Source organism: Sceloporus occidentalis, unplaced genomic scaffold (assembly GCF_023333645.1).
Source record: "Sceloporus occidentalis isolate IW3139 unplaced genomic scaffold, rSceOcc1.0.p SCAF_30, whole genome shotgun sequence".
Lineage (NCBI taxonomy): Eukaryota > Metazoa > Chordata > Lepidosauria > Squamata > Phrynosomatidae > Sceloporus > Sceloporus occidentalis.
This window is the reverse complement of record NW_028317010.1, coordinates 748,744-772,778: the sequence shown is the minus strand read 5'-3', so window position 1 is coordinate 772,778 and position 24,035 is coordinate 748,744. Positions and strand designations below refer to the sequence as shown.

At 40.6% G+C, this 24,035-nt stretch overlaps 2 protein-coding genes and 1 pseudogene across 2 annotated transcripts; 1 reads left to right on the top strand and 2 right to left on the bottom strand.

Annotated features, from left to right (window-relative positions):
- Positions 1 to 6,656: 6,656 nt before the first annotated feature.
- On the bottom strand, positions 6,657 to 10,975 carry LOC149298856 (mediator of RNA polymerase II transcription subunit 19-like). Its single transcript, XM_089486969.1, has 6 exons — positions 10,717 to 10,975; positions 9,064 to 9,186; positions 7,968 to 8,101; positions 7,779 to 7,872; positions 7,085 to 7,182; positions 6,657 to 6,713 (listed from the first exon to the last, which is right to left on the bottom strand). Exons 1-6 carry the CDS (start codon positions 10,973 to 10,975, stop codon positions 6,657 to 6,659), a joined length of 765 nt encoding a protein of 254 aa, XP_089343095.1.
- A 458-nt stretch (positions 10,976 to 11,433) lies between these two features.
- Positions 11,434 to 15,262, top strand: LOC149298855 (thioredoxin-related transmembrane protein 2). The gene is made up of 8 exons (XM_089486734.1): positions 11,434 to 11,622; positions 11,723 to 11,783; positions 11,925 to 12,038; positions 13,324 to 13,400; positions 13,500 to 13,606; positions 14,667 to 14,732; positions 14,820 to 14,949; positions 15,131 to 15,262. Exons 1-8 carry the CDS (start codon positions 11,434 to 11,436, stop codon positions 15,260 to 15,262), a joined length of 876 nt encoding a protein of 291 aa, XP_089342860.1.
- Positions 15,263 to 20,250: 4,988 nt separating this feature from the next.
- LOC149298854 (selenoprotein H-like) lies at positions 20,251 to 23,759 on the bottom strand (annotated as a pseudogene).
- Positions 23,760 to 24,035: the final 276 nt, after the last annotated feature.

The window sequence follows — 24,035 nt, the reverse complement described above, 5'->3', positions numbered from 1 at the left end:
ATGTAAAGTAAGAATTATTTCAAAAATTGAACAAAATGCAAAGTGCTCCATTTCTGCAAATGAAGTTGAGGATTTGATCAGAAGTAATGGTCTACTCAATACTTAGAAATACAAGCAGAACATGTGTCCATCATGCAGTACCATCAGAGAGGCAACTGATTTCCCCCAAGCTTATTCTTCAGCATGACAAGCACCCCATACATACAGCCATACATACATCGTCAGCATAAAGAAGAAGAGCCCTGAAGGTGATGGTATGGTCCCCACAGAGCCCTGATCTCAACACTGTCTAGGGTTACATAAAGGAAAGCAACTAAGGCTGCATAAATCCTCAGAAGAACCGTGGTTCTTCAAGATTTTTAGAACAACATAGCTGCCAAGTTCCTTAACCCCTTCGTGGCAATGGCTGATTTTATTTTTTGTACACTTCATGACAATGGCTTTAACATTTCTGTGGTGCTCGTGTTCAGCTGTAATTCTCTTCTTCCTCATTTACTGAACCAACCCAAGTTTTATATATATATATTTTTTTTGTTCAGGACAAGGACTTTCCTTAGATGCTATTATTTTGATTGTATCATAATTTACAAACACCTGTCAAACACCTCAATATGTGTTCAACAACATCTCCTGAGTACAGTAATAACACCCAATCATAGGCTTGTCAGGTTGTTTGGGGGTAATAGGCCGCATAATGTATTACAGCTGACATATATATATGTCAGTTCAGTTTTCAATTTGGAATTTTGACATGTTGAAAATTCTGCCCATGTCCTATGTGGGACATCTTTGAAGCTGGCCAATTCAATGTACCCATCAAACAATATATGTTTGAAAACTAGACACCCCAGGCTATTTCAAATATATGATGAATGTTGATATTTGGGAGAGGGGCCACACAGTGCCCCTGCTGCTCATCTTGTGTTGCTGAGTGCCTCGACATTGAGGCATTACAGCAGCACTGTTTGGGTGAAGAAAGCGATCGTAGATTGAAAAGCCATGATGTGCATGGCACTTCAATTCTCGTCAAGTGTACCTAGAAGAATTTAATCTGTTTTGAAGTCAAAGGATGCTCACACCAAATATTAATTTGAATTAGATTTGTTTTCTGTTAACTTGCTTTGCATTTTGTTAAATGATAAATATAAACTATTAATATGTCTAGTTTTGAAAGCAATCTTACGTAAAATTATTTTTTATACCTGCATTATATGTGCTAAATAATCTGTTTTCTGTTTTACCAATTACAGAAGCTATGAGGTCAGTTGCTTGCTGTGTGCAGTCTGTATAGACGCGACAAGAAAACTATTTTTTTTTTCTACAGTGAGGGCACTAAATACCAATAAATACCTGCCCCTCTTAATGCCCCCTCTGTGTATTTCCTGCCCTACTTAAATGGGAGGGCATGATTGATAGCTTTCTACATGCTCTTGGTAGAACAATAGTGAGTTTGTAATGCTAGGCATTCAATTGGGTCCCTGTTGCGGACTACCTGGGCTAGCTGTAAGTGTATCGACCTCTTGGGTGGAATATACTTACTCCCATGTGCCTGGTATGGCCTTGGCCTTTGAGCCTTCACCTTGCAGGAATTGAAAAAAATAGCGGAGGGGCTGGTTGCTGAGGTTTCCTCATTGTGAGGAGAAGGAGGGTGGAGATGTCCCTAACTGACCTTTAACCAAGTTGTGATGCATGCACGAGTTGATGTCACTATTGGCGCACACCGATTTCAATGGTTACCAGAAACTTTGGATGTGTTCTGGCTCCAGCGCCATATTACATAATGGAGCAGTGTTTGGTTTATATTCATATTATCCCAGGACGGGAGACGCCTAGGAAGGCCTCTTCCAAAACTAAGCACTTTTTCATGCGTGTTTTTCATGCAAGAAGCTCCTCAGTGATTCCAGGTCGAAGGTTTGCTATTCCTTTTCACGACTCAGTAACGATTCTAGCAGTGACTTTTTAAAGTGGTTCAAGTCCTAAGTTTCAGAATATGTTTGAGCTCCTCAGAAGCCGGATTCCTCGGGTGTCCTCAGCTATGGTGCTACCTTCCTCTTCTGGTTTGACAGCAATTACTGCCAGGTGGGACGGTGTAGATCATGGCTGTTCTACGTCAGCTGCCTTTTCCTGAGATACAAAAAAAATCTTCCTCTCTCATTTTTTCTTTAGCAGAAAAGATCAATATGCTCAATTATCCTGTAATAGTGAAACCTGAGATGTCCAAATAAGCCATGGACAAGAAATCAGATAAGTTCTAAGAAGCCTAGAACTTTTCCTTTACTGAAGCCTTCAAGCACTTGATTGTGGATCAGTGAAGATAACCAACAGAAGGATGATGCATATTTTTTCCCCTCTGAGATTTGTCTGCTATTTGGCAAGTTCTCAAGCTAGAAGCAACTGTAGCTAAAGCCCCTCAAAGATCTACTATTACTAGTAGTACTATTCTACTGCTCACTTTGCTGATCTTATGGATAGAGGCGCATGGAGGAGTCAGGAAGGCTTTTGAATGAGCTGTTGATAGATTTTGTCCTAATATTGACTACAACAAGCCGAATACAACATTGGTTGGTCTTTGCAGATGTATCTGCCGCAGTTGACTTTGTGTGACTGCATTTGCATGGTGGCCTTAAACCTTAGCACGGACTGATTTGGTTGTTGTGGGCAACTGATTCCACATCCAAGAAACTCTGTGGGATTCTATTCCTGCAAAATGATTTATTTGGCAAGAGTCTGGAAGACTTAGTATGTTGTGGGTGGTACATACTGATTATCACAACACAAGCACCCCCCCTCTGTTTAAATCAAGCTTATTTTGTGCCTCAAAAAAAGGAGGCACAAAAATCTACCAGATCTACCAGAGTATAGTTTTCTCAGCAACCTCCCATCATTCAGAAGAAGTGCTATTCCCTGTACCACAAACAGAAGTTGTTGCGGCAACTTATTTGTCTGTACTTTTGGTGCCAAAATCCATGTATTCTTCCCCATGTTTCAGTACCAACAGCGATTGAGCCCTGACGGACTTATTCATCTTGAGTTCTGGACTGTACCATTTTTGGTCTGTCACAAACGTCCTTGCAGTTATTTTTGCCTATTTGAGGCAGTTGGGGAGCAAGATGATTCCCTATATGGATAATTGGCTTCAAGAAGCTCCATTCACTGCCATTCTACAATCTAAGGGCAGGTGTATGATTCTGAGGATCTGAAAAATATTTCCTGTTTTGACCTTCTAGACATAGATTTGATGACATCCGTAGCAAACCCAGAAGATGGAAGTCTTCTGCTCCAGATTCCCTGTCCTTGGATGCCGTTTCTCAAAATTGGTCCGAAGCCCGGGCTACATTTTGTCCTCTGTTTCAGCTTCTTTTCAGAGTGATCAGAAAGATAAAACAGGGCAGGTGTAATCTGCGTTGTACATTTTCATTTCCTAAACATGCTCTCCTAGCGATAGATCCTTCTCAAGTTCCACTGTACTGTTGGTCTGAAGATTGATTGGGCTCCCCTGTTCAGACGGACTTTGTTGAAGAGCAGGAAGTTAGTTACCAGAAGGAGAAATTACATAATGTGGAAGCCCCCCAAAGTGGTGGTCTCAAACACCCCTTCATTTCACCGTTAATGTCTGTAGCTCTAAAGTAAATCTTGTATTTTGTTTTAGACTGAGGGATTGGTCAATTAAGGATTAGAAGTACTGTCCTTACATAGATTAGTACCCATCCCTTTGTCCAACCTCGCTTTTATCTGAGGAGAAGGCAACAAAACCTACATTGACAGAATTTCCAACTGTGCCTCAAAAAAGGGGTAGATTCCTACTTAACTTGAAATTGGCTGATTTACTTCTGAATCAAGACATCCTTATAACCTGTTATTTTTCTGAATATTCTGAATATTTCTGAATATTCTTCTTTCCTAAAAATAAAAATTATCCACCCCCTATTAAAGGTGTCAATAAAATTTCATAGACCATCATCTGTAGGTAGTGAACCTACTTTAGGTGGAAATTCTATTTTTCAAGTCTGAGTGGGTGACCTCTTCTTTGTACCGTCATGTTAAGTAACAGATCATCAAGGAACAGTTTGTAGTGTCCATGTGTTTATTTATATAATTATATCATATGCCCCTTTAATGGGTTTTTTCTGCCGTAAAAATGTTCTAGCCTAATTTTATTTACAAATTGATCTTCTTGATTCCAATCCTATTCTTGTGCCTGTTGTCAAAACTTCCTTGGCTGACCTGAACCAGTCTTTGCCTATTAATAGAATGTCCTTTCAAAGCCACCGGGTGGGAGACATTCTTACACAAGGAGGAAGGCAGATGAACTTGTCTAGAGCAGGAAGGCTCCAGCACTGCTGAAGTAAATCCTCAGGTGGGTGACCAAGGGACTGCGTACCTCCATATTGGATTTGTTGAAGCTGAATAACCTTCCGGATCCACTCCACTCCAGTCTATTCTTAGAATCATAAACCATAGCCCAAGCTTTCAGCCATAAGGCTCATCTAGCAGCAACAGAGTGCAGAGGCCCTGCCGTCATTCTGATGGGTTCAATTGATGTGTAACACAGGAAGTTTACAGCCATCTTAACTGCAGTGATGTTCTCTAAGGCAGAGGCAATGCCTGGTTTAAAGGCTGAAACAGAAGCCTTAAATGACTTTTTTCTCCACAAGGTCAGGGAAATAAGAACAGTCCTCAAAAGTTAGTTTTTCTTTTAGAAACTCATGTCCTCACTATCCGGCGTAGGTGTAGCACAGAACTGCAAAAAAGTCCTATTCAAGGAGGAAACATCTAGACAGGTTAAGTCTTCGCTCTGTATGACTCCACTCTTGCTTGATGAAAACAGACGTAGCAGGAATGACTGGAAAACATGCATTGCTCTCTTCCAGATGCAAAGCAGACCTCACGGTGGAGATAAGGTGTCTATCTCCTCCACTGGAAAAAGGAAAGAACTGTCTTCTTCTGGGGAAGGTAAAGTCCTAGAGAACTCTCTTCCAGTTCAGCATAATCAAATTCAGGGTCTGAGAACTGGGATGTCTGGTGAGCAAGGACCTCATGCGGAGGGAAAATGTGCCATTATCTCCGGCACTCAATAGATTCATAGGAGCCCTGTTCCTGTTGCTTTGTGCCTTCTGAAATGTATAGCCATTAAACTGTAATTCCCAATCATGAGAATTGTCCAACCACATTCATGTGATGCCAATCCATGAGATTACTTCAGTCTTCTATCACATTGAATTACACATTATGCAGGGCCAGCTCAGATATCTTCTTGCTGGAATAACTTGCCAGTGTTGGCACTTTATAATGAAGTGAATATACAAACACCATTGTCTCTCAAACCCCTGTAAAAAAGCTATTTATGTCCCTGTCCACAAAGGGCTTAAATGCTTGAAAGGTAACCTTGATGTTTCTGCTGTGATGTTAACTACTTCATAGTTTGGTCCATAAAAAGCCAGCCATTTCCTCATCTCCAAGGAATTCCCAGGCTCAGGATTCTGTGAACATTATTTTGTTTATCCACTTTACCTTGATCTACAAGAGGGTTCACCATCTTCCCCTTCCTCATGGCCCATGCAGGCTAGCAGCGCTGGCAAAGCAGTGTTTATCAACCGACAGCACGCATCAGACATGATGAGTCTCTGTAAAGATCAGCTGTGGGCCAGCCACAACACTGTTTTCTGGATAGCTTTTACAAAAGTGGCAAAGCATCAGAGCACTTTTTGTAGACACATTATATGCTTTCCCATCCACTAAGAACTGACAGCACAGAGTGTAGCAGATATTTTATTAGGGAAAGGACATTGCTTCAAAAAGATGGCAAGGGAGATCTAAACAGTCTATTCAAAATTTGTCTTAATACCAATGACCCAAAAGATAGTCATACGTATCAACCAACAAGGCATCTCAAGGCAGGGTTGAAACGGCCAATGCAAGAAGAATCTACTTTTCCCAGTGACCAACGTAAAGGGCAATTACCCTCTCTGTATTAATGAAATGAGTGTTTATATTCTCCACGTTCACTTGAAAATATTGTCTAAGGGAGCTCTGGCTTAACCTTTAGTGCTGGAGATCCCCAATATTTAATTGTTTTTTGCCACTGACAAACCCAAACTAGAATAGCTTACAAACACAAATTAAGCTGATCTACCACTTATATCTTGTGTATACTTTATATAATGTGGACGCAGCCATCTTAAGACCCTGTTCTTGGGATCTGATTCACTATCCTTCCTCAGTTATTTTGCCCTGTTCATTGTTGACAGGTTCACGCAGTGTTTTAAGAGTAGAATAACGAAGAGAACTTCAGTTCAGAAAATTGATTAAATAAAGCTAGAAATATAATCTCTAATAGATCTCAGCTGCCATTAGTGAACTTTTAAACCAAAATATATTCTACACAATTAGACTGACTAAATGTGTCCATCTGTTCAAAGTTGGTTCAGTCTAAATTTCATGTACAGCACCTTTCACACATAAGAAACTATCAGATTTTATCAGCACAGAGTTGTCTCTATAATGCTGTGATCACAAAACATGAGTATTAGGTAAGTGACACACACACCTTCTATGAAAAGGTTGGGGCAGCTTTATTAAAAAAAAAAAAAATCAAAAAAAATAAATCACACCCTATAAAAAGGCTAAAGACAATTTGTACAAACAGTGGTAGACATTTAGCGAAGCCCACTCTGTGAACCTCCTGCTCCTGGGTGCTCTGGGCTGTGGCGGCTCTGAAAACAGAGAGAAAAACAAATTGATGAAGCGGTCTTAAAATATTTTAAGTGCCACAGAGCTGAGAGATTATTTCTTTTAACTGAACCCTCCAATACTCCTGTAAATAAGATATTTAAAATTATACAGGAGAGAAAAATATAAAATTGAAGCAGGCTATTGAGCAGAGTCAATACTATAAAAAAAATAAAAAACCCTGACAAGTATTACCAGAACTGCCTGGTGATCATTCAAAGTCTCAAGCGTTCAGCCAAGTTCCGCTTGGACCGTTTTGTTGTCCAATTCCAAATCCCTGCTGCTTTAAGCAAACAACAAGCAAACAGGAATTACCAGGTTATAGCTATCAAAGTATCCATTTCTAGCGGCTCACCTTCTTTTTCTTCTTGTCTTTTTTTTTTCTTCGTCTTTCCGGGTCATCTTCCCTTTGCTTCTTCTTCTTTTTCCTGTGATCAGAATCTGAAGGGGTTTCTGCAATAGGGAAGAGGACCATAAATAAATACATTTACTAAACCATGGAAAGTTTCTGAATCGTTTTGCCTTGCTAACCAAAATAATCAATGTTTGAATCAATCCAATCGAACATCTGTAGGATGTGCCGGACAAACCAGTCCAATCCATGGAGGTCCCACCTCACAACTACAGACTGCTGCTAATCGATGAGTCAAGGCGGTTTTGGCAAAATGGGGACCTAAACAATATTAGGCAGGTGGTCATGTTATGGCTGATCCGTGAAATATATGTGTGTGTATATATCACACACACACGGCCAATTTAGACCTTAGAACTTTGTTCACCAAGGTCGGCCCTTTATCATGCATAGCAAAGTTCTATTATACAGGACCAGAGTAACCCTCTTGCAAGGGTTGGCTCTTAATCATGCATAGCTCAGCAACTGCAACACTCCTACAATCATCCTCTTTAATGTTCAAATCCTGCTGGCTTTACACCATGCCCTAGATTTGGTGGGTCTTTTTGTTCCTCTATTTTAGGAGAAGAAGATATTTCAACTGTTCAGGTACATTAACGTAGGCTTCTATAAAAATGCACAAACTCAGTCTTCTAACCCGGTGGAGCTGGCTCCTGTGTCCTACTCTGCTTGTGCTTCTTACTTTTCTTCTTTGGGGGCTGTATATGCATTAAACGACACTGCTCCGGGAGCTGCCAGGAAGGAGGAAGAGAGTTAAAATCAAACAATACAAAATGTAAACTACGCCATATATACAGCAAAATACAAAACAGCTGGACACACTTACCGGGCCAGCATGCAGCCTGAATCCAGTCAACAATGCTCCTGTAAGAGGGGTGAACGAGTTTCCACAGATCGGTGGCTTCTCGATTAGAGAACGCAAGCTGCTGTTGTCCTGAGATCCTGCGGTATCAATCATACCTGGAAAGCACACACAACCATCACCAAGCCGGAAACAAACGTTAAAGAAAAAAATACAATTTAGTGCCATGAGCCCATGTGTATTTCCTAAAACCAAAACACATGCAGAACTTATTTTGGGGTAAATCGACAAAGCATTTCTCATCCTATTTACACCCACGCTTTCAGTACCACATCACATCTCTGTGTCCTCAAGGCTTGTGTGCTTCAAAGCACAATGTACTCTGCTAGCTAGAGATGATGATGATATATATATATATATATATATCATCTCATTGATTTAGGGCATACCATCTTTTTTTCAGTTATAAAAACACATGTGCACCTTGTCTTTATATCAATTCAGCTTAATTTTCTGCATGGACCTTTTGGGCTCCTATTTCCCATACATGACAAGAAAAAGCATGGATTCTACCCAAACACTGCTATTGGCTGCTGCTACTCCCATTGATTTTAAGGGGAGAACTAAAAAAGGATATAAAGGAAGCAAATTATTCTTAGTTTTTGTTTCCACTGATATTCTATAAAATTAAAGGAGAAATGTTCTTTTTATGATCTCCCCTGCCTGCAGAATTTATGATCAGGATAGGGGGTCTGCATGTTTCTTTCGTCAGTGACGAGGTGTTTGTTCCAAGCATCTCCATTACACAGGCTGTCAGCCCGCAGCCAGCGATGCTGACCTTGCAGACAGAAGGGAGACCAAGCTTGCAAGAGGTAGACTTGTTACGGTGCACTTGGGTGCAATTGGCACTGCTGTGTAACCCACAATACACCAGATACTAGCAAACCTCCAACTGCACCTACGGGGTTTCCTACAGTCCTCCCTTCATTTTAGATAAATGTGCCTACCAGGTTATATAACTGGCATAAGTTGAAAAAATTAACTACTCTCATATTAATGCCAAACCCAATACAATTTAAGTGCACCATCACGTAAACAGAGGACCTTGTATATCTCTTACCTGGAAGATCTGGCAAAAAGTTGCTCAGCTTTTCTTTAACTTTTTTTCCACAGAATTTACTGAAGGAATGTTCCAGGTTATAATGTAGGATGAGATTAACACTGCCCGTCAGATCTGAAAGCCCTGGGGAAGACATGTATTTAACAGACAGATACAGCAAACGGCAAGATGTAGCCTTAAAAGAAGAAAGGCCATAAAGTTCAGCCGAGCCAAAAGATGACAAAAGGCCCATATTGCAACAAATTCCAACATGTCTCCAAAAATGCTATCTTATCTTCTCACTGGACAAACAACATCTCCCGTTATACCCCTGTAGATTATTCTATGCAAATAAGACAAACAAAACATCCAGCCCATATTTAAAATGAACTTGATAGCACAGCCGCTGTAGGCAATTCATTTTATTTTAATCTTTATTGATCTTACTCGTAGCAGAGGTGGTAGAGGTTTTGACATTTCTGTGTTAATGTTCAGCTGTAATTTTCTTCTCTCTCATTTAGTGTATCCACACATTATATCATTTTTTCAAAGGACTGGAAGGGTTTTCTTTAGATACTTTAATCACATCATGTAATTTACAACAGTTTTTAAATAAATTATGGTAAAAAAAGAGGGCTAAGTTATAGGGAAATCAGTACAAGTAGCATATTGCTATTTCAAAACTGGTCATTCTGCTCCCATGTCCTATTGGACATCTTTGAAGCCAATCATGATACATGTTTGAAAACTAGACATCCTAGGGTATTTCAAATTATATTAACTCTTTCCATGCACTAACTACTATTTACCATTGTCAAACTTTGGGGGATGTAGTTTTTTTGCTGTTTTATTTCCCCCCCAACACAGTATAAATTTACAGCACCTGGTACGTCACTGTGAAACAACACCCAAGTGTTCAACAACATCTGAGTACAGTGACACCACCCATGCATTGATTTTTTGGGCGGGGGGAGGCCAACATTTAGGACATGTGCAATCAGTTTTTCGGCATGCTAGAAAATTCTGCCCCCATATTTGAACCCGGCCAATTAATTTGCTCAATCAAATTATATTTTTGAAATAATGCTGCTGGAGAACACTACGAAACTGCAGCTATAATAAAGGTTTAGCCTGGCCGCTGGGATGTTCCATAGTTAAAATCTAAGCGCCAGTGTGTTGGGTAGCGAAGGAAGAAGAGGTGGGAAGAAAAAAAAAAAACAGAAGAAAGATACGGAGGATGAAGAAGAGGAAGATTCCACTTCTATGACAGGCATATACGCTAAGCTGGATGGATGACAGATAGATTCAGATACAGCATATATCAGGTTTGATCACACAGCATGAGCCACAGAGTACTAAGCCATCACCATACCTCACATTTTTCTACATGATCTTAACCCATCACTAATATTCTATGTAGTAACTCACCCCATGTATGGCTCTAAAACCAGTCCTCAAGGAAACTTTGACTTGTCATTATTTAAATATACACATTGAGCCACCTGCATTCAAGCAGGAACATCAGTCCTAGCTATGATCACATTGTTGTAGAATAGGAAGCAGTCTGCTCCGGACTCTGTGACCCCCAAGAAGCTACCCCCTTCATCTTGAGATTGGGGCAACAACTCAGTTCCCAGACATGATTGTGACACGGAGCAGCTCCAGACATCTCACCTGGCAGTTCCCGAAGAAGGTAAAAGGGCCCCGACGGAGATCTCCTAGTTGCTTCTTCTCCGGTGGAGCTCACAGATAGCGGCGGAGGGGGCGGAAGCGGGGGTCCAGGGACTGAGGAGTTTGAGTTCCCCGTCACCTGGGGCTTACTCGACCCAAACCCTCCTCCGCCTGCCTGTACCCCTGCTGGCGCCCCGGGTCCACTGGAAATCGGCGGCGGTGGCTCCGAAGGCGCAAATAACGCAGAAAACCCCTCCATCATCTTACAGCGATGAGCCGGTACATCAAAGGAATCCTCTAAAACATAGAAGAAAGCCAGACAACTAGAGCTTGTATTCGATGCTCCCCATCACGCGTCCGCAGCCTGCTCGCCAACACTTTGTCGTTATCAAGCTCTACAGAGCTCTAATTGCTAGAGACAAAACTACTACGTGACGTATTTTTAAAGAGTCTCTATTTTAGTTGCACAAAATGCTTTTATAGATAAGCTTAATCGTCGATCTCGTCAAAAAAAAAATCCACTTACGTAATGAAGACACAATTTTGTATGTAGTTTAGAACTCTATTTATTTGTTTTCACTGTTGAGTCTTCTGATTGGCTGTGCTCTCTTGCAGGCTTACACATACCTCTGTCGTTAGCTTTGATTGGTTAGCCTGTTTCTGCAGAATATGGTTAGGTAGACCCAGAGGTTAAGTGGGTTTGCCGGCTCACCTTGGATCATGGCGGTGCTTACCCCCATTCTTGCGCTCTTGTACTCGGCTCCGGGACTATGGCGTTGGATTTCTCAGCCATATTATCTCCTCTCTGCGCTGTTATCCGTCTCCTTTCTTCTGATCAGGAAGGTACCCCCTGTGTGCGAACACCTCCCGACCCAACGAGAAGATGGAAACCCTTGTGACTTTGATTGGGTGCGTGTGCGATTTTGCTTTAGAGAGCAGACCCGTTTTTTGTTATTTTAATTATGACGTCATCAGCTTTTATAACATTTTATCTAAATCTGCATTTCAGAGGGAGGTGGAGATCCTCATGTTCCTCAGTGCAATCGTCATGATGAAAAACAGACGCAGCAGTGAGTATCATTGGAGTCATATCGGTATAACCCCTGTCCTTACCTGCAGACTTGCTGTGCATATTGAACTGCTTAGTAATAAAGAAAAAATAAGGAATATTGCATTTTTATGTTATTGACATTTTTTTTTGTTTTTTTTAGTAACAATTGAACAACACCTCGGCAATATCTTCATGTTCAGTAAAGTAGCCAACGCTATCCTGTTCTTCCGCCTGGACCTACGCATGGGATTGTTGTACGTGACTCTCTGCTTAGGTGAGATAAATAAAATGGGCATAGCCATATTGTTACGAGACAAAATGTATTCCTGACTCGATACTTTTTTTTAAGGGCCAACGTAGAAAAAGACATATGTTTGTGGGACCTCAGAGGTCTGTGCTTCACATGGAGTGTTGACTAATGTCAATATTTATTCTGCGGCATACGCAAGGTGTTATATAATGGCGTGCAGGGGAGGCTTACCTGGTGCTTTCCATCTTCTTGGGGGTGGTTTCTAGAATGCGTAAGACACCCTTTAGCTTCTTTACTGCACTATGAATGTACTATTACAGGGGCGTCCAACCTGTGGCCCTCCAGCTGCTGCAGGACTACATCTCCCATAATGCTCTTTCAGCTAAGGGGCTGGCTGAGGAGTATGGGAGATGTAGTCCTGCAGCAGCTGGAGGGCCGCAGGTTGGATGCCCCTGTACTACTAGGTCCACCAGAAAAAGGTTCAAAATGACCCTTTGTGCACGGTCCTTTTTGGCATGGAGACATCCCTTTTGCTGCACAGGTGATTAGGCTGTCTGAAGCCAATCTGAGCATCCTTCTCCATTTGAATGCCTGTCCTCGCCCTTCTGGTGGGTGTTCATTTTCATGCCCGCTAGTAGGACTCGGGAGTGGAGTAGAGGCCCAGGAGTGTCTATCTAGAGCCTGTTGGAAATTTTGATCACCCTACCCGCTGCTGTCTGATCACACACATGGGCTACAAGACCCTTCTCGTCATTTTCTTTTTATACGTACAGTATTTCTGTAGCTTCAAAGGAAGGTCGTAATTTACCTGGAAAAACACTTTTATAATATGCATAGGTTTACCAACCATGGAAAAGGGGAAATCATAATGAAACAAACATATAGTACAAACTGGAAAAAGCTCAACTGTTTGTTTAGGGGAGGAAAACCCCTGGGCATGAAGTGGTTAATTTGTGTCCAAACACCACTTGCATGGAGAAGCAGGGCTGCACCTGGAGACTCCGGGTCAAAATCGGAGCGTTCCTTAGTGTGTGTATGTTACACATGCGCAATGATATGTTCGGAGATGTAGTTGTTTACCCCCAAACAGGAGACCTTGGGAGGAGCATTTTGTATTATCCGGCTGTAAAGTTAAAATGGGAATATATATATATATATATAAACTGTAAACTAGCATCTTCCAAAATTACCCTGTCTCCTGTGAGACCAAAGACATTATTACGTTACACAAAGTAACGCAAAACAAAGAGGCGTACAAATTATGTGTTTAACCTTTTTATGTGTTTTTTTTCTTTCCCCTCCTCTTTAGTCTTCCTCATGACGTGTAAGCCTCCTCTGTATATGGGGCCTGAACATATTAAGTACTTCAACGACAAAACAATAGAGGTAATGACACTAGATACTCCAGAATTCTTATTATTTTGAGAAGTTACTTGGTGTTTGTAATGTTTGTAATGTTTTAATACTTTTTGCGTGCTCTGTAAGGAGGAGATGGAGTCTGATGGACGTGTCTCGTGGATCATAGAGTTCTTTGCCAACTGGTCATCAGAATGTCAGTCCTTTGCTGCTATTTATGCAGAGTTATCTCTGAAGTAAGTCATGTGCACCTAGCTTTCTTGTTAACTATTAAAAGGTCCTAAAAGATCATTGCTTAAAGAGGCAGGATGTACTATTGTTTCAGATTATCACGGAAGTCTCCCTGCTGAGGCACAATAGATCAGGCTGTGTATGCAAATTTACTGTATGTGAAATATTGGAGGGGGGTTAAGGGAATGGGTTTTACTATTTGGTTTATATATACACTGATCAGCCAAAATATTATGACCACTAACGTGATTAACACTGATATTCTTATCATGGCCCCTGTCAGTGGCTTGGATATATTAGGCATTAAGTGAACCTTTTGTCCTCAAAGTTGATGTGTTAGAAGCGGGAAGAATGGGCAGGTGTAATGATCTGAGCGACTTTGACAAGGGCCAAATTGTGATGGCTAGGCGATTTGGGTCAAAGCATCTCCAAAGCTGCAGCTCTTGTGGGGGTCAGTATCACAAGTGGTTCAAGGAAGGAAAATTGGTGAACCGGCAACATGGTCATGGCTGGCCAAGGGTCATTGATGCATTTGGGTGGGGGGAGTCTAAGGCTGACCCTTGTGGTCAAATCCAACAGACCAGCTATTGTAGCTCAAATTGCTGTAAAAGTTAATGCTGGATCTGATAGAAAGGTGTCAAACACACAGCGCACCGCAGTTTCTTGCGTATGGGGCTGCGTAGCCTAAAATCCTAAAGCTCATTCATTTATATGGACATAATGGTGGGATGGGGTGTTCTTACTATTGCGTTAGGTGGGATGTACAGTTTGCCCCAAAATTGATATCCATGAATACCAGAAGCTTAACTTGTGTTTACACTTTACCTAGTTAAACTATATATGTAATTTTTTTTTTGTACTTCATTTTCTCAAATCTTACTTTCTACAGTTGAGTGTAATAAATAAATAAAGATTTTATATATGTGTGTGTATGTAAATATGTGAGAATTCTGATCACACAATTCTGCTTGTATCCCTTTTAACAACCCATTCTATTGTTTATTAATTTGCCATTGACTCACATTGCCACAATTTCACCCTTTATATTTTTTTATATACTTTTAGGTATAACTGTGCTGGATTAAAATTTGGAAAGGTTGATATAGGAAGATATCCTGATGTCAGCACCAGGTGAGGGGCGCAGTTTACTTATAACTCTGTTTTGCTGTTCACAACAACTTCCCAACTTTGTAGAGTTTGACTGTTGTTGTCTTGTAGATATAATGTCAGTACATCACCATTGTCCAAGCAACTGCCGACCCTCATTCTATTTCGAGGGGGGAAAGAGATTATGAGGAGACCTCAAGTTGATAAGAAAGGTCGGGCTGTGTCATGGAGCTTTAACCAGGTACCAACAAAAATATAAATATGCATGATCACTCCATCACTTACATATCTCATCCCCCCACACCTGGTACTAATGTATGTGATACTCCATATGATAAAGCTATATTTTATTTCTTATATAATTGTCAGTATGTCAATTTGCATCTGAACAATGCATTCTAACAACATGTATTGCTTAACAGGAAAATGTAATTCGCGAATTTAACTTAAATGAGCTGTATCAAACGGCAAAGAAGGTTTGGAAACAGAAAGATGAGACAGCTGCTCCCCTGGAAAATGAGAAGACGGACACAGAGTGCAAAAAGAACCAGTGACTTGACTTTATCGCCAGATCTTGTGGCAACCTATGTCAGCATTTCTTGCAGTAGCTGACTTCGGAAACTTTGCTATGTTGTTGTATGTTGAGTCCTTGTCACCCTGCTTTTTATAAGTTGTCACTTAGTGTGGTGTTGGTTTCCACTTTTATGATTTGATAACTTTCCGAAACTGCTGATCCATTTGTATTAACACCAATAAACACACTGAAAAGACAATCTGTGGAAATTTGAGAAATGCTTTAATGTGTTATCTAGGACCCCGATTGCCATGCATTCTACTTTCAAAATCTTAATGCTTTCCAAAGTACATACCACAGATACCGCTGTCAGATGGGGCTGAAAGTACATTGGGCTACTTGTGACGCAGGCAGTGATCACTTCCTATCTCTCTGCCAATTGAGAGGCATCGATGGAAGCTGGTGTGAGTACCAGGTTTCGTGTTTTGCAAGTATGTAACTTGGCTTTTTAACTGCTCTAAACGCCTTAAGCTTTTTTTTTTAAATTTTTTTTTGCTTGCTTAACTTGAAAAGAGCTGCACATTGACCATCAGCCCTTTTATCTACCAAAAAATAAAACTAGACTCCAATTGTGCACATGCTGGTTTTCCAGAGATGGAAGATTGTTGGTGTAGAGTAGGGGTGTCCAAGTTTTTTCTGCTTTGGGCCACTTCATCAGAATTGTATACGTGCGAGGGCCGCACTCATTTTTCACTGTGAGAAAATATGGCCTTTTATGCAGATTAAAATAAAGTAAATGACACAAAACGTTTACTTTTCCTCTGACCTCTGGGCCTAGAAAGCTTTGTGACTACAAATTCAGGATTCTGGATAAGTAAAAATAAAATAGTTCTATTTATCCTAGGGATGCACCAAAATGAAAATTCAGGGTTCACTTAGCCGAAAACTACCCCCCCCCACCTTTAAAAATACAAAATCCCACTTTTAATAAGTTACACACCAAAACTGTACAAAAAAATTAACAATGTTAATATATATATATATATATATATATATATATTATGATTAACAGCAATCTCAGGCATACCCAGATTCGCGCATGTACTGGTTGGCTGGGCATGATAGGAGTGCTGTCAACAATCAAATTAATATTGCTAGTGTTTTTTGTCCAACTTTGGTGTGTTACTTACTTTTAATAAAAGTGTGGTTAACACACCGCAACTGGACAGAAAAAGTGCAACAATATGACTTGGCATGATAGGAGTGTGATTGCTAACACATTTTATACCCAGGCAACCAGTAAATGCTGGAACCTAGGCATGATGGGATTGTGATTGCTGTTAGCAATCACACTCCCATCATGCCAAGTCAGCCAGTACATGCTGGTACAGGGTGGCTGTAAGTGATGTGCAGACCCCATACTGCTGGCAGCATCAATACACAAGGGGGGCAGCTAGCCTAGGTTCCAGCACTTACACATCCATGCTATCACACACACACACACACACACATTCATTCAATCACTCATACTCATTCAAACACCCTCCCCCACCCCCTTACCTGCACTGCAGCTCTCTCAGTGCCGCTCACAGACTTCAGCAGGGGGCGCGGCCTCTCTCTGCGTTCTCTTGTACTGCACAGAGGAAGCAGGACTGGAGCAGAGTCATGTGATGTCACGTGAACTCTGCTGGGTTCCGCTTCCTCTGTGCAGTACAAAAGACCCTCCCACAGGTAAATAGCAGGGCTCTTGTGATCCTGGCTGCCGATCTCACACGGGCCGCACCTCGAGGTGCCGCGGGCCGCATTTGGCCCACCCCTGGTGTAGAGGGTATAAGTATGTTCTGCCTAGAGTTTGTGGCATTACCATGATAATCAAATTATCTAAATAACACCGTGAAAAATAAAACCAAAAATACGTGCTCTTATAGTGAACAGTAAAATAAAAGTGATACTTCCCTGATTTGGACCGCAGCACCCAAATAACACTCTCCTCCAAGTGTTGAAATATGAAACCAACGAAATTTAGATGGGGCGCAGGTACATATAAAGGGAAAAAATAATAATACAATATAGTGTAGATGATTTGTTCAATGTGGAACTTAAGTGATATAATGCACTCACAAATCGAAGAAGTGATTCCAACCCATCAATAGGACTGTATATAATCTTTAATGTTCTTCTTGAGAAAATCTAAAAAACAAACTTCAATGGTGCAGTATTCCAAAGTCAAATGTAGAAAAATGGAAAAAAATGCACTCACAATTGTATATGCACTACAGGTGCATATATAGGCGTAGAAAGTCCACCAGAATGTGGGGTATATCGATCTCCAATTGAAAATCAACGCGTTTCACCCATAGGCTTCTTCAGGAAAATCAATTGAAGAAAATGTCCATAAAATCAGCAGTCCGTAAGTGTTTTCGTCTTCTTCATCTGTTCTTTTATATCCACTTCCGCATATCGCCGTTTGTTGACCTTTCCCCTTTGGTGTCATCGCGTTTTTTCAATGTTGTCATAACGTTTCATTTGTATTGTCTGTCTGTCTTCTCATTCATTAATAAAGTTTATACAGAGCAAAAAACGGAAGACCATTTCGCCTGTATCCGGGAAGATCTTTAAACTCCATTTATGGGTCGCGAGTGGGCTCGGTCTCAAAAGGATAATGGATATATTAAAAACAGACTAAAAGAATATATATAAAAGGAAGAAACGAAGGCCGAAATGGAAGACAAGCCGGAGAGAGAATGAAGAGAGAACGGAAAGAGAACAAGAGTGCCCGCCCTATATGTTAATTATGTATGTATTGTATCGTACGATTAAAGTGTATGTGAATCAAGAATGAAAATAATGTGACTGGTAATATCTTTTACCAAGAGGAATATATTATTTTAATTAAAACAGAAAGTAATATATTATTTCTGCTTCGTATTAAATAAGAATGTATGTATTTGTTCCATAAGTGATTCTCATATGTGTGTGTTATGTTATATTCCTTTGTGTAACGTGCATGTTTTTAAATAAATATATTTTAGCTGTATCCTCAATGGATTAATTAATAAACCAGTGGTATATCTATCATAATCTCAGGTGCATGTGTGGTGAGTGAACGGATGAATGAATGCGTGTGCATTATATCTTTAAGTGAATTAATAAACAAGTGATGAGTGGTACGTGTCTGTGTGTGCAGTGTATTCATGAATGAGTGTATATCCATTATATCCTTAAATGAATTCGTCATCCTAAAATGATTAAATAATAAGCAAGTGATTTTCATTATTACGTGTCAGGTGAATGTGTGTGTGTATATTCTTTTAGTCCGTTTTTAATATATCCATTATCCTTTTGAGACCGAGCCCACTCGCGACCCATAAATGGAGTTTAAAGATCTTCCCGGATACAGGCGAAATGGTCTTCCGTTTTTTGCTCTGCATAAACTTTATTAATGAATGAGAAGACAGACAGACAATACAAATGAAACGTTATGACAACATTGAAAAAACGCGATGACACCAAAGGGGAAAGGTCAACAAACGGCGATATGCGGAAGTGGATATAAAAGAACAGATGAAGAAGACGAAAACACTTACGGACTGCTGATTTTATGGACATTTTCTTCAATTGATTTTCCTGAAGAAGCCTACGGGTGAAACGCGTTGATTTTCAATTGGAGATCGATATACCCCACATTCTGGTGGACTTTCTACGCCTATATATGCACCTGTAGTGCATATACAATTGTGAGTGCATTTTTTTCCATTTTTCTACATTTGACTTTGGAATACTGCACCATTGAAGTTTGTTTTTTAGATTTTCTCAAGAAGAACATTAAAGATTATATACAGTCCTATTGATGGGTTGGAATGACTTCTTCGATTTGTGAGTGCATTATATCACTTAAGTTCCACATTGAACAAATCATCTACACTATATTGTATTATTATTTTTTCCCTTTATATGTACCTGCGCCCCATCTAAATTTCGTTGGTTTCATAATCAAATTATCTGCCTATATGGTACTGGGGCCTGTGTCTACAATCCTAAATTACAACCAGAGCTATTGATACATTGGTTAAAAAAAATTACTTGTAAAAAGGTATTGTGATAAGATGTGACAGTTGCATAGGTACATGATAAAAAAAAACCCAAAACATTCATCCACAAAACTTTATTACAGAATAAACACATAAAAGCAAGTGAATCGGAACCCCTCAGCTGCTACCGCTTAGTACTTCATTGCTGGCTGTGTGTCAGGGACATAACTGGCCTTATTCACCCATGCATTATGACTCTTCATTAGCGCCAACTCCTGAAGAAACTGACTGGAAGACAAATAGGTGCAGTTTAGAGGCAATTTATCTACATCAACATTGGTGCAGTTTTCTACTAAGATACACCAAAGGTATGCAATGAAAGCATTCCAGAAGAGTACTTTTAGAAAACAGTACTTCCATACTGTAAGGTGTTCTCTAGACTTAGCTCGCTGATGCTTCTTATTTTAAGTATAAGCCACAAGCTCAGTACAGAGTACAACTATTCTCTTCATACCCATAACTCACTTCTGGGAAGAAACCCTACCTTTAATATATATATGCCAGCATGTACTACCGGTGGATCGCACCCTGTGCTCCTTTATTCTGCTACTACAGAAAAAAATCAGAATAAACTAAAGCAGGGGCTTTGGCAACACACAATTCAGAAATCCTTTCTATTGCCTTCGAGTTCCTCAGTGGAAAAGTGCCCACATGGCTCAAAGGTGGCTGGAAACCTCAGGTAAGCTGATAAGCTAACAGGAATTTGTGCATGTATGGCAATATATAGATACATCTAGGTCCACCTTTAGGTCTTCATTTTAAGAATGCAAAGAAAAATGCAACCCCTCCCCTGTTGGGAATTAACATTACTACAAGCACCTGCACACAAATGGTACCATAAAACTCATATAGCTTCACTTAGAGCCCTTAGTGGACCAAATATGAGTTGCAGAACTGCTAAACATGCATACTGGAAACCAAGTTACATACCAGGTATTCATCGCTGAAGAATTTTTTGTAGAGCAGACACAATGATTTCTGGCTCTGGAAACTTCAGTTTTCTTGGGGGACCCTTTTTAAGCCCTGTCCATACCTCCACCTCTGTGGGAAGAAATACAATACCCCAAGCATAAAATAAGCATTGATAAATGTCTGGCACTAGAAATATTAGCAAGATCTTACGTTTTCCATCTTTGCGCTCCAGCGTCACCTCAAAACTTCCTCTCCGAGGTTTTGCAATATTCAACTCCACGCGCAGATCTGGAAAACCAGCACGTAGAGCTTCTTTCAAGGTAGCTGCAGAGCGTCCATACACTCGTCAGCTAGTACTGAAACAAGAACATTTACAGTGATCAATTAAATGTGATCATTAAAAGAAACTGACAAATATGTCTATAGCCACCCCCCCTAAAACTGCATTTGTAAACTAATATAGGGGCTGGAGTAAGACACTCAAAGCAAGTATTGGGTGATATTAACCCCCTAATGACAAATGATGTGCCAGGCGTGTCACAGAACAGTTCAAACCACCTTTGCTCAAATGGCGTGTCTGTAATGCCTAATATTGTGCTATTTTCAGCGGCAGGGCACAGCCACGTGGGTCTTTCAATATGGCACTACCCGTCTCCTGGCAAGAGCTTCAGAAGCAATTAATGATCGCTTCCTGTCGTCGAGGCAGCAGCACCCGATCAGCAATATCCAATGATGTTCCTTACTAAGGAACGAGTTTTAACCCCTTCTTTGCCATTGATAACTGCATAAGCAGAGACCTGGCAAATTTTTGGTAAATCAACATTTATTGATTTTCCAATAAGGTACAGAAATACATATTTTAATTAAATTAATTATAGCACTGTATCTATACATCTCAGGGTATTCCAAATGGTGGAATTTCAACACTTTCCATTCCCTTATTCTACCACCACAAAACTGACAAAGGCTGATGGTAGATTGTTGTGCATGGAGTAGGGCTGTAACGATTATTTTTTCCATTAACTGATCAATCAGATAAAAAAAATGCAATTTGTTTATTTAACAACTGGGTGTTTAAAACAAACAGCAGAATTAAAAAAAAAACTTAAAATTTACATTAACATGTCATTGTATCTCATCACAATAGCATTTCTCTAATCAGCTTCCTATTTTATTAACATAATAATAAAAGCTATATTTTAAACCCAAACATAATATTTCTCAAACTAGGTTTTGTTACCTAAAAATGGTTTACTAGTAAATATTATTTCACATGTAAACTATTTTTTAATAAAAACTATGATTAAGACAAAAATGCATTTCTTGTTATTATTTCCTTTCATATTCCAACCTGTCTCGCAGTTATGCATATCTGGCCCCAGATATGCCTTATACCCCCCCATTATGCCACCCCACCCCCGATATGCCTTATAACCCCAGCTATGCCTCCTATATGCCACTCTGTCCCTCTGATAGGCCCTATACCCAGATATGCTTATACCTCCCTATATGCCACTGTGCCCCTGATATGCCTTATACCTCCAGATATGCCACATGCTCCACTGAAATGTTACTCTGGCTCCCGCCCGACTTGTCCCCCATGCTCCAGACTGCCTGTTGTTTAGTGGGTAAACGTCTGCGTGATGCACATAGACAAACCTCTGCTACCGGCACTTCCGCTGGAGCTTCTATGACGGAGCACCTGAAGGTCATTTGATGCCGGTGCTCCGTCATAGAAGCCCCAGGGGAAGTGGAGGGCAGAAGCGGAGATTTTCTGCGCACAGGCGCCCACTGGCGGGGGATGCTCCTCTGTGGCAGCCGGTGAACGTCTGCGCAATGCGCATAGACAACCTCCGCTGCTGCCGGCACTTCTGTCGGGCCTTCTATGGTGGAGCGCCGGCGTGACCTTCCAGTGCTCCATCATAGAAACCTCTATGCTGCAGCAGCGGTTGTCTTCGCACAGACATCCACTGGCTGTTAGAGAAGAGGATCCAGGTCCCCTATAGCTTTGCAGGGGATCAGGATCTTAGTGTTATAATCTGACCTCTATTTGCTCAGAAAAAAACCCTCATTTTATATTCCATAAAAACGATTCAACTAATCGATAATAAAAATCGTTGACAACAATTTTCATTATCGATTAGCTGTTGCAGCCCTAGCATTGAGAGTGTTAAAATATCATCGTTCCAAATGCCCAGGGGTCTCACGTTTTCAGACATTTATGGTATGAAAGGGGGTAAACTGAGTTCACCAGCTTCAAAAGATGTCTGAAATAGGACACGGGTGCAGTATGACCAGATGTCAAAATCCCAAGTGGGAAAAAATAAAATGTGCATGTCCCAAACATGGCCTTTTAATCTCCAAACAACCCAACAAAACTATGCATAAGTAACCCTTGAAAATTTTAGTACATTTATACCTGTATCGCAATCCGTGTGGGATCAAAACAATGGTATCTAAAGAAAGCCCCTCTGGTCTTATAATTTGTGCGTGTACACTAAGCCAGAAGGAATAAAACAACAAGTAAACACAAACACCCCAGGAATGTTAAAACAGCCAGGGTACAAAAAGTACCCCCTACCCAAAAAAGCTATGTGAATCATGTGACAGAAGCAATTTTCACAAAATACAAAACTAAGCTTTATGGCCTGGGGACATGCCAGGAGTGGTATTCAGCCATTGGTGCCACTGACAGCACAGTTTATGACCAGCAACATCACACCCCTATACATTTTTTTTAATGTTCTAGAGGGACATCCGTTACATAATACCATAGAGTAGTATTTCTACTACCTTTGTCTGGCTTAAGGAGTTTAGGGGTAGTGTTTGTATTTTTTTTAAATGTAAAACTAGGGCAATGTAGCGACACCACTGGTAACCATGACATTCCTCCCACAATCCCCATGTTTAAAAAATATATTCCAAGACGGTGCCAATCCAAACAGGTAAAATGTGGTGTTTGCACATACATGTACTTTATTAAATCAATAATCTAGCCCTACAAATGTTTTGACTCATTTTTCTATTATTTCTGTGATTCCGTTATGAAACTGTATATATTTCAGCTTTTTTAGTAGTTGCAACTTGGTACCAAGACCTACAGAAAAGAACATATTTTGATTTACCATGTATGAGTGTAAGAAGTGTACTGACACCTAGTGATAGTGCAGAGCATTGCAGCCAATCATCCCAATATGCTGTCCTTATGAGACGCAATCACCATGGATCCTGCTGATCGCCGCACTGTGCCAAATTATCGTATGGAACGGGCAAAGCGCAAGCACAGCGGCTGTTGCATAAACACCGGAATAACGAGGGTGGGTGGGTGTGTGTGTGTTCTAGCTAGGCTCCGACATGTTTACACTTCCCTTTACACACAACAAGCAATCCTCACCAATGCTCAATTACAACACGGTCCCCTCCAGCAGACTCGCTTTCATTCTGAATTTCAACTTTCACTGCCGCTGCCGCCGCCTCTTCCTCCGGTTGTTTTGAACTTCCATCTAGCTTTCTTTTCCTTGCACGTGTCGCCATTATTGCTGCAACCAAAATAAAAAAAGATAAGAGCGTTTCCAAGAAAGGCGTACACACACACCTTTTAATACAAAGCGGAACAGCCCACTCAGTAGGAGATTGGTGAATTATCTCCCGCGCGCTGCGGAGTATTCCATTCGCTGTCAAAGAGAGGGGAGTCCACCAATCTAATACCCCACAATAGTGTGAAAATCAGTTAGAGCGAACTAGTCGGCTCTGCAGTAATCGAATAAAGATTGTAATCACCAACATATGGCAACTTGTACTCTAGAAATA